Source organism: Macaca nemestrina, chromosome 16 (assembly GCF_043159975.1).
Source record: "Macaca nemestrina isolate mMacNem1 chromosome 16, mMacNem.hap1, whole genome shotgun sequence".
NCBI lineage: Eukaryota > Metazoa > Chordata > Mammalia > Primates > Cercopithecidae > Macaca > Macaca nemestrina.
Window position 1 is genome coordinate 87,980,898 of NC_092140.1, and position 14,588 is coordinate 87,995,485.

At 43.7% G+C, this 14,588-nt stretch overlaps 1 protein-coding gene across 2 annotated transcripts in view; it reads right to left on the reverse strand.

The window, feature by feature from the left end:
• LOC105491762 (FRAS1 related extracellular matrix 2) overlaps window positions 1-12,057 on the reverse strand; it is a 223,377-nt gene extending 211,320 nt beyond the window's left edge. For both annotated transcript variants that reach the window (XR_011614885.1, XM_071081459.1), the window contains exons 1-2: window positions 6,593-12,057; window positions 1,326-1,415 (exon numbers count right to left, since the gene is read on the reverse strand). Coding sequence is in view for 1 of the 2 variants with exons in the window: in XM_071081459.1 (XP_070937560.1) it covers window positions 1,326-1,415; window positions 6,593-11,768 (5,266 nt within the window). In the remaining variant the exon portion in view is untranslated. The remainder of the gene's footprint in view (window positions 1-1,325; window positions 1,416-6,592) is intronic.
• Between the last annotated feature and the right edge of the window lie 2,531 nt (window positions 12,058-14,588).

A 14,588-nucleotide genomic window follows, 5' to 3' on the forward strand; every position in this document is an offset into this window, starting at 1 on the left:
TTTGATATAAGTTACACAGATTTGGATTATTTCAAGGTCTCAACAGTTAGTTACAATAGAATTTCCCATTTGAGCAGCAAGGTTCAAGAAGTTTTTTTTTTCAGAACTTTGTTTTATGCTAGGATCCCTTTCATCAACATATAGAATACTAAACTATGATTTGGTTACTCAAAAAAATGAAGGCACTCACATGATTGACTCTCTGATTTATAGTAGGAATCAAACATTTGAACCCAACTTAACACATTTTTTTTGCCTCTCTGGCACACACTCAACAGTTGACATTTTTCAGAACTGTGATCATGTTGTGTCCAGTGATATTTGAAACAAATCATATGTAATGCTTCAAAAAACATGGAGAGTAAGGATGCAGTCTTTTTGAGATAGACGACATAATAGTGTGCCATTTTTAAAAAGCATCATAGGGAAACATAACAGAGTATGAATTATTTTTCTCCTCCCTCTTTCTTCTTTCTCACATATCCCCTCAGTTCTGGTGTCCTGTTCACACAACACGTGTACTTGGGGAGGTTATTTTGCTTCCCAAGAAAACATGCAAGAACAAAAACATCTTTATTAGCAATTTGAAAGTGACCAGTTTTTCTACTCATCCACAGGGTTAGGAAGACAAGAGATCCAAAGCTGAATGAAGTATAAGTGGCAGGCAGTTCTGGGGGAGTAATGAGAATAATATCGCCCAAGAGACTTAGCTCAAAAGTCATATCCTATACTCTGAAGTATTTTTTGCACTTAACCAAGAAAAATTTTTGGCTGGACTAGGTCACAAAATCCCTCAAACTAAGAAAATCATTATAAGTCCTGAGATTGGTGAGATAAAACAGACATTAATTTACTACTGATTTCTTGGTGAATGCAACACGTTATTCATCAGTATTAGCCCACACAGAACCCATGAGCAAATTAGGAAAAAACAGCTCCTTTGGGCAGCTATACCTGGGTGAGCATATGGCCATGAGTGGAACCACAGCTGAATTCCAACATCCTCTTACTGACTCAAGTAGGCGAACTCATGCAGGGTGTAACCTAAACAACTAGACATGGAGATCCTATTTATACAGATTTCTTTCTTCAGTGCTTTACAAATAGTAAGACAAAAGTAATATAACTAGAACTTCTATCTATAGCCATCACATAGTAGGGTTGTGTCATAGTGAGACTGTAAAATTGTCTACAGCAAATACCAGGTTAAATTTAGGTGATCATGAAATGCTCCTTGATAAAGACTTCTTGTAATAATGTCATCAAAGAGCAACCAAGAAAAGTCTCTCTCCTTGCTGTCACTCCCAGGAGAGGGGAATACTTACCACCATCTTCAACTGCAAAATAGAACATATCACTTGTGGCATTAGCCCCTTCTCTTAAGACATAGCATATTTTCATGTCATCAATGTCAGCTAGAAAATAACCAAAAAACAAGATGATTAATTACCAGAGTAAAATTGATGATTCATTATGGTAAATTGTATTGACTATTAGTTTTCCTATAAACATGTTTAAATTCCTTTTTCCTCAGAAACAGTGCTGTTTCATTTCTCAGATCTCTAAGCCCCTAGATTTCAGCTGTCCCATGGAAACCTGATCCCTTACACAGATAAATAGAGTGGAAGAGTTAGTTTACAATAATAGCAAGGTGTTGCCCCTCCCAGTGGTATTTGCATGTTCATGCACCAAAGGAATGACTATCTAAATATGGAATGTCAGGCACCATGACAGGTGGAAAGCAAGATATTTTGAGGCATGGCAGATTTCCTGGCACTCTTGAAATCACATCCTTTGCCTCCCTGTAGGGAACTGGCCCGCAGAGGACAGAGCTTTGCTCCCTGACTCTGGCTAACTTTTCTCACTTTTTGTGCTGTAGCAGGCTATTTTTTAGCTCTCCAAAGTTTGAGAGAAAAAAATAGGATGATATTTTCAAAACATCACATACATTGAAATAACTGATGACTCCCCGTTGAGAACAAAAAACATCTAATAAAAGTGGAAACAGGCCAGACACGGTGGCTCATGCCTGTAATCCCAGCACTTTGGGATGCTGAGGTGGGTGGATCATATGAGGTCAGGGTTCGAGACCAGCCTGGCCAACATGGTGAAACCCTGTCTCTATTAAAAATTAGCCGGGCAGTAGTGGTGCATGTCTGTAATCCCAGCTACTCATGAGGCTGAGGCAGGAGAATCGCTTGAGCCTGGGAGGTGGAGGTTGCAGTGAGCTGAGATTGCACCACTGCACTGTAGTCTGGGCAAGAGAGTGAGACCCTGTCTCAAAAAAAAAAAAAAAAAGTGGAAACCTTTTTTCATAGCAGAAAGTTATATCGCCTCAGAAATGTTCCTTATGTTACTTCCTACTCTATCAAATTCACGTGCATACGTTTGTTTTCATTACGAAGACACAATTTTTAAACTTATTCATCCATCTCACCAGTTCCTTTCCTTAATGATGCCACACATACAACATAATAAAAAAATATCATTTTGTTCTGTGATACTTGTAATAGATCATTAATTGATCTGGACTTTTCTAAGACTACATAAAGTCAAGATCATGGCTAAAAATAGCTATGACAATGATAGGTAATATTTATCTGTCTAGTGTGCGTTCTATGGTTTTCCATCTCCTAAAAGCTCTAGTAAGTTCATGCTATGGAATTCAAAGGCTTATATAGAAGACAATGGCTTTACGAAATGTTAATCTCAAGTAAGGCAAGGCATTACTTGAGATTAACGCCACAAATTTCTATAGCTCCACTTTACAGATGTAAAATGTGTGCTCTACCCTGGCTCATAAAGTTTTGAAAGGTAAGTCATTATTAGGAATACTTGCAGAAGGGAAAATCTGATTTTATAGTTAATGGTACCTTCCTGCTAATAGAGGTATTTGGAGGTAAAACATGCCTAAGACGTTTGATTTCCCTTAGCACTTCATTTCTCTTTTAAAACAAAATAGTTAATATAGAGATGGGGGCTCACTATGTTGTCCAGGCTGGCCTCAAGCAATCCTCTCACATCGGCCTCCCAAAGTGCTAGGACTATAGGTGTGAGCCACCGAGCCGGGTCCCACCTTTCTAACTCTACTGTAACTTTCCACACTTTCTGCCTAGCTTCACTTTTATCTTTCTGTATGGTTATCTTTTCCAGTAGACTAAAAACCTCTGGGATTTTTTTTTTTTTCCTATCTTAACTTCCCACAGTTCTTTGCTTAGGATATTACAGTAGCAAAGGCACAAATGTTTCTCAATTTAAAATGAAAGGGCTGAGTGGTAGATCACACTTGTATCTCTACCTTTGTATGTATGATGTTTCTGCCAGGGTAAGGACTGAAGCCTCTGCACAATTCTTTGCCTATTTACTCCTATAATTCTTAATTTTATAACCTTCACTTTATCAGTAAAAAAAAAAAAAAAGCAGTAAACTCTGCCGACAACACATTTTTACCACAAGAACCACGACCTCTGGCCATGTGGAGAAGACCCTCTTCCAATGTTCCCACCCCTTCAAATTGCATAAGAAAATCTAAAGTCTCTACCAGGAGAAAAGGCTCTGTTTAGCATGCCCAGCATCTGTATCAATGTTTTCTTAAGCAAAATTTTAATCGTTAAGGAATAGTTTCAAAGAAATAAATCCTCACTTTGAAACAGAATTTTAAGAACTTTTTAAAACTTTTTTCAGATAAAGAGAACATAAATGCAACTATATGGCACTCTGGTACCCAAATTTCCCTCCAAGCAGGGCATGTGTTATTGATTAGTTGGAACATACTAAAACCTTTTATATTTTTCATATAACTAATTAATAATTCATGGTTCAAAAAGGAGCCTCTAAAAAAAGTAAGTAAAGACTTTCATTAGCATATTGGTATTCCAAAAGCACCTCTACAAATAACATAAACATACCATAAATGTATATAATGCCTAGCTTTCTTAAGACACAAAAGTAGTAGACAGATAATCTGATAGCCAAAATGTAATCTTTTTGAAGCAAATATCTACGAATTATCTAGGTTTTCTTCTAGTTGCTAAATATACATTAAATTTATTTCAGTTTATCTACAAAACTATTCCGTGAGTTTTTTGTTTGTTTGTTTTTAATTCTAAGTTCATTAACATGTCAGGCAACCACATCTGGTTCAAACTCTTTGAAGACATTTCCGCTTTCCTGAAACTGATTTATAAATTATCCCACAGAATATATCACTATATACTCATTGTAGGGAAGAAAAATCGAGGTACTCGAGACATGCAATTTAGATCTGGATTGGGGGAAACAGGGGCAACTTGGGAAAGAGGTGAAGTTTGAAATAAATAAATGATATCCATAATTTACCTCATCATACGTTGTTAACTTTTCATCAATTTGATAACTTTTAGAAAGGAATTAATTTTTTTCTTCTGGGAACCATTTAGTCATTCAATTTAGGGATAACCTTCTCTGGCCACCTGTGCTAAATTGACCTAATTCGATGCATTGAAAATCCATCAAAATATAGGTTTACCTTATCCCTTCATGATAAAGTAAAAACAAAAACAAATAAAAGGACTGCATAGTCTTCACTCTAAGCACTGCTTTCATTTGTCCTACTGGAAGAAGAGCCATGGTAGCTTTCTGATGGCGCTTTCTCCATTTTTTAAATCACTTATCTAATCTCCATAAATAACAGCTATGAATCAAACTCTAGCCTTGACTTGTTCGAATGAGTGCTGTGTGATTAAATACCAACAGCTTCCCTAGTCAATATTTTGGTTTGTATTGGAATGTGCTAATTTTCCTTAAAAATTCTTAAAAAGTCACATCACATAATAAGCATAACTTCTCTACATTTACAAAGATGATAAAAATTAATCATGGTGACTCAAAGTCAGTAAGAGACAGAACAACTGCCTATAATGAAATAGCATAATTTTTAGAGTTCAAAATTTCAGAAATAATATTCTAATATTGTGAGCTGTTGGACTGAGTCCACAGAATTTAAATTAATTCATTTGCCTGTCTCCATCAAAATAGTTCTTTTAAAAAATCTCTAAATCAGATTTCTTTTTCAGGTCAGAGGAGTAATTTGAAGAACCATTTTCTATTATCTAATATATTCCTTTCATTCTCTTCCCTTTCCATGAAAATAAACCAGTGTAAGATGGCATGGCATCGCTAGCCTCAGAAAGCCTTCACATAAAAGTTTCCTACTGGTCTGGCATGACACTTGGCACTTTGAGGTTTTCCTGTCCCTGCAGGCCCTGGGATACATTCAGGCTTTTAGCCAAGAATCAGGAGGTTGGAGTGTGGAGCTATTTGCCAGCACCTAAAAGAGAGAAGCAGTTCACTTTAACACTGCATTTTGCTACATCCATGTTTATTAAAGCATTTGTTATCTATGAGTACAACACAGTTGCAGGAAAAGAACACCCCCATTGGGATGCCCTGGGGTTAAGCTCCATCTCTACCCATGGATCCCACATAGGAAAGATCTAGTGTCCATTCTGACATTGTGAGATTTTCATGAAAGCAACCCAAATCCCGCTGTAATGAAAGTTGCACGTTCTACAGAACAGAGTCCCGACTCCCAAGCCAGTATAGTGAATGGGCTTCTCCCTTCCCCCATTAAATGCATAGGACACTTGTCCTTTCTGCCCCAGATTGTGTCCACCCACAAAGGAAATTCAGATTAGAAACACCCTGTTGCCTAAAGACCACAGGTGCCGGAGGCAACTGTTTTTTGTTACTGTGTTTGTAACGGGTCGGAGAGGGGTTCACAATGATGAAATAATTTCCCCCTTCTACTGTTAATCTTGTTTACATATCTTCATGTTCCCAATAATGAATTAGATGTATATTTTGGTGATGAATATATTGTTATTTTATACATCTTTAAGTATACTTTCCTTTTCCATGTATAGCCTAGTAGCATGCCCTGTACATATATGTCACTGTTATAACTCTAGATAGGTGTTTATCACTTATGTCTCCGGATGAGTATTTGCCTGAGTCATGAAATATTATTAAAAATTTTAAAAATCGAAAAAGTAAATAAATGTAAACAAATCTTTTAGTTACAAAGTTCCTAACAACCAAAACTGTGTCAGAGCAATGCCCTTAAAATTTAATCAAAGTAACCTAAGTTTGAAGGCTTCTTTGGAATAGTAATTGATAATGACAGCACTGTGAATAAACAGTATTTAGAATGCACATCCTTCATTAAGGTACCAAAATGCTTCATGAACCACCTGCAGGATACAACACAGAGGATGCTCAGAGGATAGATATGGCAAATGGAACAGAATTGGAAAGCCTGCTTCAATTTTAATTCACCAAAGTTCGCCCCCTGCTTCAGCAGCATATTCTTGCCACTTTCAAAATACATCAGTACTCCCTCTAATGAAGGTCACTGCGATGGGAGGTAGGACAAGAAGGGAGCCGTCCTCCCAGGGAAGTGAGTCCCTGTATTCTCCCCATCCCCTTTGTTTCCTTCCCTTCTCTTGGACTCTAATTTGATGCTCTGTTTGTGAGGCTTTCAGGGAAGCCATATTCTCAGGAAGCAAGACCTGGAATGTCCTTTGATAACCAAGAAAAGAAACATGAAACATACCTTGTGTGAACTGTGCAATGCTGTGGTTGCCTTTGTCCAGGTTGAGGAGATATCCATGTTGAGGGGCCTCTGTCACAATAAACCTAAGAGAAATGTGTAGGCTGTCTCTGTCCTCCACTTTCAATATTTTGCTTGTGATCATGAACCCCAAGTGACCAGTGGCTAGAGTGCGAAGTGTAGAGGCCCCCTTATTCACTGCGATTTGGGGGACACTGTTGTCAACAGCCAAGACCTGGATCTTCATCACTTGGGGTCTCCTTGTTTCAAATACTGTATCGGGAAAAACAAAGAAGTCTGTATGTGTGCCATCAGTCACTGTGAAGGAGAAGCTATCTTCGCTTGACTCGGTGCCATCATGTTTGTAGCTGATTAAGTTTTCATTCAAGTCTTGCTTGGTAAAAACCATGACAGGTCTGGTATTGTTGAATAGGAGATGGCCATGAATAGGCACCTGGGTGATAGTGAATTTCAGGAGTTTGTCAGGAGTATCTCTGTCTTCGACAGTGAGCTCAAAAGGAGTAATCAGCTTGTTTTCACTTTCACTGACGACCAGGTTGTGGATGGTGACCACTGGCTTTTTATTATCCACATCGCTAATGGAGATACGGAATGTCCGAAAGACAGGGTTACGTCCATCGGTGACTTGAAACTCGAAACTGTCCATTTTCACTTCATCATCAGCTGTGTGGATGTAGTAGATTTTGTTTCCAGCCAGTTGCAGCTGAGTGAAAGATGTGATGGACACTCCAGGCTGATCTGTGCACTCCAGGTGACCTCGCATGGGGGCCCTGGTGATGGTAAAAACCAAGTTTTCATCAGGACTGTTCAAGTCACTAGTGCTTAGTAGGTCTGTTGTGAGAGTGACCTTGCCACCTTCTTTCAAGGACACTCCCTTACTTATCACATCAGGGAAGACAATGTCAATGCTCCCTATGGACACATAAAAGTAACGATCTATGAGGGGATTTATTCCATCAGTCACGTCAAATTTAATTAGGTCCCGAATGCCCTCTCGCCCCAAATGGACATACTGAATTAAATTTCTGTCTACTTCATCCTGGGTAAAATTCATGCCCAGTGTGATATTTTCAAAGGCACCAGTAGGTTTTCGTCTCTGTAATAAGCCATGTCGTGGCCCATAACGAATAATATAAACCAAAGATTTGTCTTCTGAATCTAAATCTGTTGCCATTAATATTTTGTTGTTGATAATCTTGGTATCCCCAATTTCTATTTCTAGTCCATTATTGATAGTCATTCTGGGCGTCTCATCATCAACAGGGATAACTATAATGAGGACCATCTTTTCCACAGAGTGCTTCCCATCTGTTAGTTTAATCATAAAACTGTCTTCCTGGGTCTCAGAGTCATCATGCTCGTAAATAATGCTGGAACTCTCTATGATCTGGTCCAAGGTGAAGCTTTCGACCAAAACCGTGCCATTAATTAGCTGATTCATGATGTGACCATGAGTGGGGAATTGGGTAATAGTGAAAGTTAAATCATCCAGGGGAACATCAGCATCAGCAGCATTGAGAATGGGTGTATCAATTACCAGACTCATGCCTTCCATCACCATAAATTCTCTCATAAACATCTCTGGCTGTTCGTCATTGGTGGGAATGATTACAATGGGGAAGAACTGTCTCTCTGAAAAGTTAATGCCATCAGAACAACGAAAGATAAATCGGTCCTCCACAGGTTCCACCCCCTTATGGACACTCTGGACATAGTTTATGTGGCCCTGCCTGAGATCTTTCAAATTGAAAGCACTTATGGCAATCCCTGCTCTTGACTTCTCAGAGCCTGGTGCTGGAGAAATGTTTTCAACATAACCTGAAGTAGGTTGAATAACTATAGTACACAAGATGTCATCATTCAGGGAATCTATATCTTCAGCACTTATATGCATTGACGTTATAACACTTTTATCACCTTCCATTACTATCAACTGTTCACCTACAGAGATTTCCGGGGCCTGGCTATCAACAGGCAGGATGGTCACCCACATAGTAACTCCTTGGATAGTATTGCCACCAATTCTCCATTCTTGAGACATATCTGACAGACTCAGGTTAAAAGAATCCGCTTTAGGCAATAGGCCTATCTCTCCACTGGTGTGGGTATATACAACAGAGCCCTCCAAGATGTCCCTTTGAGTAAACTGCTCTGCTGGAATGCCATTGACCAAGATTTCCCCATACAAAGGTGGATCTTCCAAGAGGAAAGTCAACATCAAGTCATCACTTTCCTCATTGGTCCCCTTAATAACATTGGCGGTGACTTCAGTAGCCCCATTTTCTAAGACATCTAGATAGGACTCCAGAGTGCCAGTAGGATGACTCAGTACAGGCACTTCATCGTCCACTGGCCGGACATTCACTCTGAGAGTGATGGGCACCACATGATGTCTGTCGCTGACTTCCAAGGAGCAGCTATCAGTCAGGGACTTGTCCCCATTATGGGCATAGGAAACTCGGCCCTGTTTTATGTCCTCCAAGTGGAAGAGACCTCCTACGTGCAGGATCTGTCCAGACACTCTCATGTGGCCGTGTTTGGGTGCCTGCGTGAGGGTGAAAGAGATATGGGCAACGTCAGTGTCTACATCATTCACGTGCAACTCTGTCTCACTCAGGATGTGGTGACCCTTCTCCTGAATAGTGAAGCCGGTGTTGAGGATCTCAGGTGGCTGGTTGTCCACGGGCTGCAAGTAAAGAGTAAAGGTGCCTGGAGCCACATTCCCAGCTCGGTCTTCCACCTGGAACTGGAACTGGGCCACTCGAGTAGCCACACCTAATTCTTGACCTGGGGGTCTGTAAGCAATTTTATGATGATTGATCTGGGCTTGGGTAAAATGGGTCACCACGACTGAGGGGTTGTCAGTCAGGACCAAGGTACCCAGTGGGGCTGGTGAGTGGTTTTCATCTGTGTCTGTGGGGGGCTGAGTCACTGTGTAACGCAGTTCTCGGTCATCTGTGTCTAGGTCAGTGTAGCGCAGCCACTTCTTCCTCAGTGGTGTGAGCTGGGATTCCTGTACCACCATACGAAGGGGACAGCCACTGCCCAGCTCTGGAGGCAGGCGATCTACAGGATGGATACGTATCACAAACCGCTGTAGCCCGGACTGATTAGGAGGGTCATGGTTATCCTGGACTCTAAATGTGAACTGGTCTGTGACTGGCCCAGTACTATGGGGCCCGGAGTGTCTATAGAACAGCCTGCCCTCTGTTATGTCCTGCTGCTGCCACTCTGTCACTGTTCGCTCATAAAATGCTCCCTCCTTCCTCCAAAGGCCCCTGAGAAGCTCCTGCTTCTCATGGGGAGGGTGAGCTTGGCGGAGAAGCAGATGTCCCGTAGTTAAGAAGGGTGACTCCAGCACAAAAAGCAGCAGAGAATCATCTGAATCCATGTCAGTTGCACTCAGGGAAAGGGGCAGGATGGGCACTGTTTCACCCTCTGCCAGTGTCAGCCCCGTGTTGGCATTGAGAACAGGTGGCTGGTCATCCACAGGCACTAAGGTGATGGGGAACAGAAACTGTACCTGGTGCCTGCCTCCTCCATCCACCATGCGAAGCACCAGGTTGTCGCTAAGTGAGCCGTCTTTGTCATCATGCTGGTAGACCACCTGGCCAGCTGCCAGCTCAGCCACTGTAAAGCTCTTGGGAGCAGAGCTGCCACTGGGAGCACCCAGAAGGACAAGGTGACCATGCCGGAGCCCAGCCACCACCTCTAGCCGCACTGCTTCTAGGTCATCCTCATCGCTGATGACCAAGTTTTGGGGACCACTGCCTGCAGGGCCTGTGAGGGGCCGAGACTGACCCTCATAGAGAATAAGACCAGTATTCCGGGTGACCACCGGAGCCATTGTGTTCATGGGCTTCACCACTACCATAAAGGCAAAAGGGTCTGAAGCTGCTCCTTCTAGATCCACTACCTCCAATTCCAGTTCAAAGAGACGCTCCTGGTCAGAGTCTTCAGAGGGGGGCTGGTAGGCAATCTTCAGGAGCCGCAGATCCCTCTGAGTGAAGGAGGAAAGGGGCAGGCTGCGATCATCGGTGCTCACCAAGTAGCCCTGGCCAGGCTGGAATGGAGAAGTAAGGTTGAAGATCAACAGGTCAGGGGGAGACTCAGCATCCTCGGCTGCCAGCATGTCTGGGGTCAGGGCCGTCAGCACAAACTGATCCACCTCCATCATCATCATGGCCACGAAACTGGGCTTGGGTGCCGTGTTCTCGGCCCCTCCTCGGATCCTCACCAGAACCTGGAAGTGCTCGCGTTTCAAAGCAGGGCTGCCCACAGGAGCCCCTCGTGAACGAAGCTCCACCACCATGGGCATCCAGTCCCTGTTTGGTGAGCGACTGGCGGCTGTGTGGCGATAGCGCACGCCTAGTTCCTGGAAAGCTTTGCAGTCCATCAGGAGAGGCTCCGGAGCGCCTCCCTCTCTGGCTCCTCCGGGGACCTGCGGGTAGTGGAGGAGCTCTCCATAGCGAGGCAGCGCGCCCAAGCCGGACAGGATGCCTACGCGGCACTCCTCTGTCTCAGGCTGGTAGGCGAACTCCAGGCTCCGCGCGTCCAAGGCATTGCTGGTCCCCAGCAGTTCTTCCACTACCAGAGGCAAATTCCGAGTCACAACCTCCAGCTGGGTGAAGACCACCTCCACCTCCAGTACCAGTGGTAGCACTACCGCCCCTCCGGGCGCGTCGTAGCGCAGCTGCAGCCGGACGCGGTCCCGAGACGGGCTGCGCGCGCCCAGGTGAGAGTAGCGCACCTCGCCAGGGCCGAAGTCGCACGGGAAGCGCTTGGGACTCAGGCGGCCCGGTCGCTGGGCCAGTGCGTCGTTGTCTAGTACCGAAACCGCGCAGCGGTCCCCGGGCTGCACCTGCAACACCAGGTCATGCAGGGGATCCAGCCAGACTTCACGGCCGAAAGGCACCCGGAGTCCGCGGTTCGCCAGCACTATGGCCTCCTCAGCAGGGACCCCTGCAGCCCCCGCGAGACCAGGGGACAGCAGCGCCCTGCCAAAGGCAGCGGGCTGTGCCGGGACGCGGCTTACCAGTGACAGGAGAAGCAGCAGCAGCAGCAGCAGCAGCCTGGGCGGCGGTGGCGGTCCTGGCTGTAAGCTGGTGGAGTTGCCTGTCCGGCGTGAGGATAACCCGGGAGTCCCGGCTGCGTGCATGGTCCGGGTGTTGGGGCTTGGACAGGTCAGCCTGAGAGCATGCGAAGTCAGTCCCCGGGCAGACAACAAGAGACACCGCCGGGAAGTGCCAGGAACTCCGCGCGCTGCCTACGGGGTCCTCCTGTAGCCGGGGCTGGGCCAGAAGGATGGCAAAGTTGCGCGGCGCCGTCCGGGCTGGAGCCGCAGCCGAGGAGCCTAAGTCTTCCTAGCCGGTCCAGTTCCGCCGCTCGCGACTCTGTCGCGCGGAGTACTGAATTCCTCCACTTCTACTTTCCAGGTCCCGGGACCCTGGGCTTTGAGGGAAATCCCTCCCCTCGCACCCCCTTGCTCCAGTCCTCCCAGGAGGCCAATCGTTGGTCGGGGGAGGAGGCGCGGAGCTGAGGGTTGGGTAGTAATTTCTGCCAATCAGGTCTTAGAGGCCAAGGCGGGGAAACTGCCTGGAGGGGAGGAGATAGAGGCGCAACAGGTTGTCTTGGAAGTGAGGGGAGAAGTGGTCCGGAGTTGCCCACCCCTGCTTGCGTTTCGCTCTGGGCTGCTATTAATAGATCTGGTACTCCAGCAGAGAAGCCGGAACACACTGCTCTCCTGCATTCACTTCATCTGCCGGCGACCAAGGGTTACCCATTTTAGCCACCCCCCACTCCTCAGCCCTATTCAGTGAAATACCGCGCAGGGCATGGCCATTTCTCGAGGAAACTTGCACAACCAGGGGAAAGTTAGACGCAATGCTTTTTGAGTTTGAAGCGAAACCCAGAACGTCTGAGAAGAAATTCTGGGGCATATTTGCAAAAGAATAGCTGGAATTAAAAGCCATAGCTAGACCAGGTTGCACTCCAGCCCAGCCCCCTTCGGGGCGCCCCCACGCTGCCTTCTCCTCGTAAATTACAATGGGCACAGTCCTCCGATTGGTGAGTTTTTAACAAGCCCCTCCTTTGCAACCAAGGTTCACAGAGTAAAAGGAAAAAAGAGGATTTGGAATGCGTGAGAAATGCAGTCTGATCAGAATCGCTAGTCTTGCACCAAAGAATAAATTCTAGGGAATGTGGCCCCAGGCTTTCCCAAATCCGACTCTGTTAGGGTAGCTGTCATTAAAGACGTTCCTGTTCTCTTCGCAGTAATTAGACCAAGCACAAACTAAACCTACTTGTCAGCATCACATTTCTTTGCATGCCACGAAAATTGATAAATATCCGGAGGGCACACTAAACTAGTTTAGCTCCCATTTCAGCCAGCAGGTTTTGAAGTCAGAGCTTGAGCTCTTCCTGCCCCCTTGTGTTTGTTTGGTTTCAGTAGTGTGTAGATTCCCTTTCTAACAGGTTTTCTATCAACTCCCCTCCCCCCTCAAAAAAGACTCCTTATAATTTAAACTTAACCATTTTCGGATTGGCTCCTCAGCAATCATAGTCAGAATGTTTTATTTAGGATAGTATTATTTTTTTCTCCACTAATGCAAATCTGATTGCTAACAGGAGCATAGAATTGGAGTAATAGTCATAATTGCCCTTTTCCTGCTCCAAGGGATTTTGAACTTGGAAAAGAGAGAAATATAAGAAACTCTCAATGCCTTTTTACTTTTCAGTCTAAATTGAAGCTAGAAGGTGCCTATGGGAGTAATTTCTGTAAGAAATGCCTATCCTTTTAACCCTTTGTGTTTTCAGCTTGAGCTCCTTCAGATCAGGATTTTGATCCTTGCTTGACATAGTTGCAGCTATTTTCCAGGCTGCAGCACAAACTCTGTACGTAAGTATGGCTGGGAGATGCCAGATTCCTCTCCATGAAACCTACTGAGTGGTGTCTGTCTCCAGGAGTCAAAGACAGGAAGTTCTGAAATCTTTCAAAAAGAAGCAAGAGATCAATTTAAAGGAGTCACTCATCCAAGCAAATGTGCAAGCAAGCAAACAGGTAACATTTAGTTAATTAAATATTAATTAAGATTATTCTGTGTGCTCTGCATTGTTGGAGGGGCTTTTAACTACTACTTAGAAATTGATGGATACGTTTCACAATTTATTACAAAATGAGCATCCAGGAACATAGAAGGGATGTGGCCTTTACTTTAAATACATCAGAAAATCCGCCATATAACTCTTTACCAATTTCCTGTTTGCTTTGTCCTTATTATTTTATAATTTATTATGATTATTTATTATTGCATACAGAATTCAAATTACGGAAACATGGGGGGAAATTCTGCTATTCCCTGTTCCAAATTAGAACAAATAAGATGCCAATTAAACTAGAAAACCAATTTCAGAACACGGCTGTTTTTATAGTATATTTCAAATTCTGGTGGTGTGTTTGTATGGAAAAATGTCGTCTGGAAGCAAAGTGGCCCTTACCCAGCCATTGTGACCCTGGGTAAATTCTGAGCAGAACCAGACTAACAGCTTGACCCTTGATGCTTCTTAGTGGCTCCAGGGTTTTCCTTTCTTCCTTTTAAAGTCCAGCTCTGTTTGACTTGCAAGCAATGATAAGATCAGCATTTGAAGTATGGTAGTGTGCCTCAAGGGCAGAGTTCAATATTTTGTTTCATGGTAAGAAAAATACAGGACCACATTTATTTTTACATAGCCTAAGGAAATCAATAAACTATAATCTTTCTGACTTTTTAATTTAGTCTGCCTTGATTGAAGTGATAGAATGATTCTTTAGAGATCATTATTATTTTTTGGTAAATGTCTTAGTTATTTGTTTTGTAAATCAAATAGAAGGTAACACAGACTATCATTTGCCTAAATATATTTTGCATTGATGATCATTGATAAAACAGTGAGATGTCAAATTTTCATTTGTGAGCAAGCATTATTGATGAAGATCATC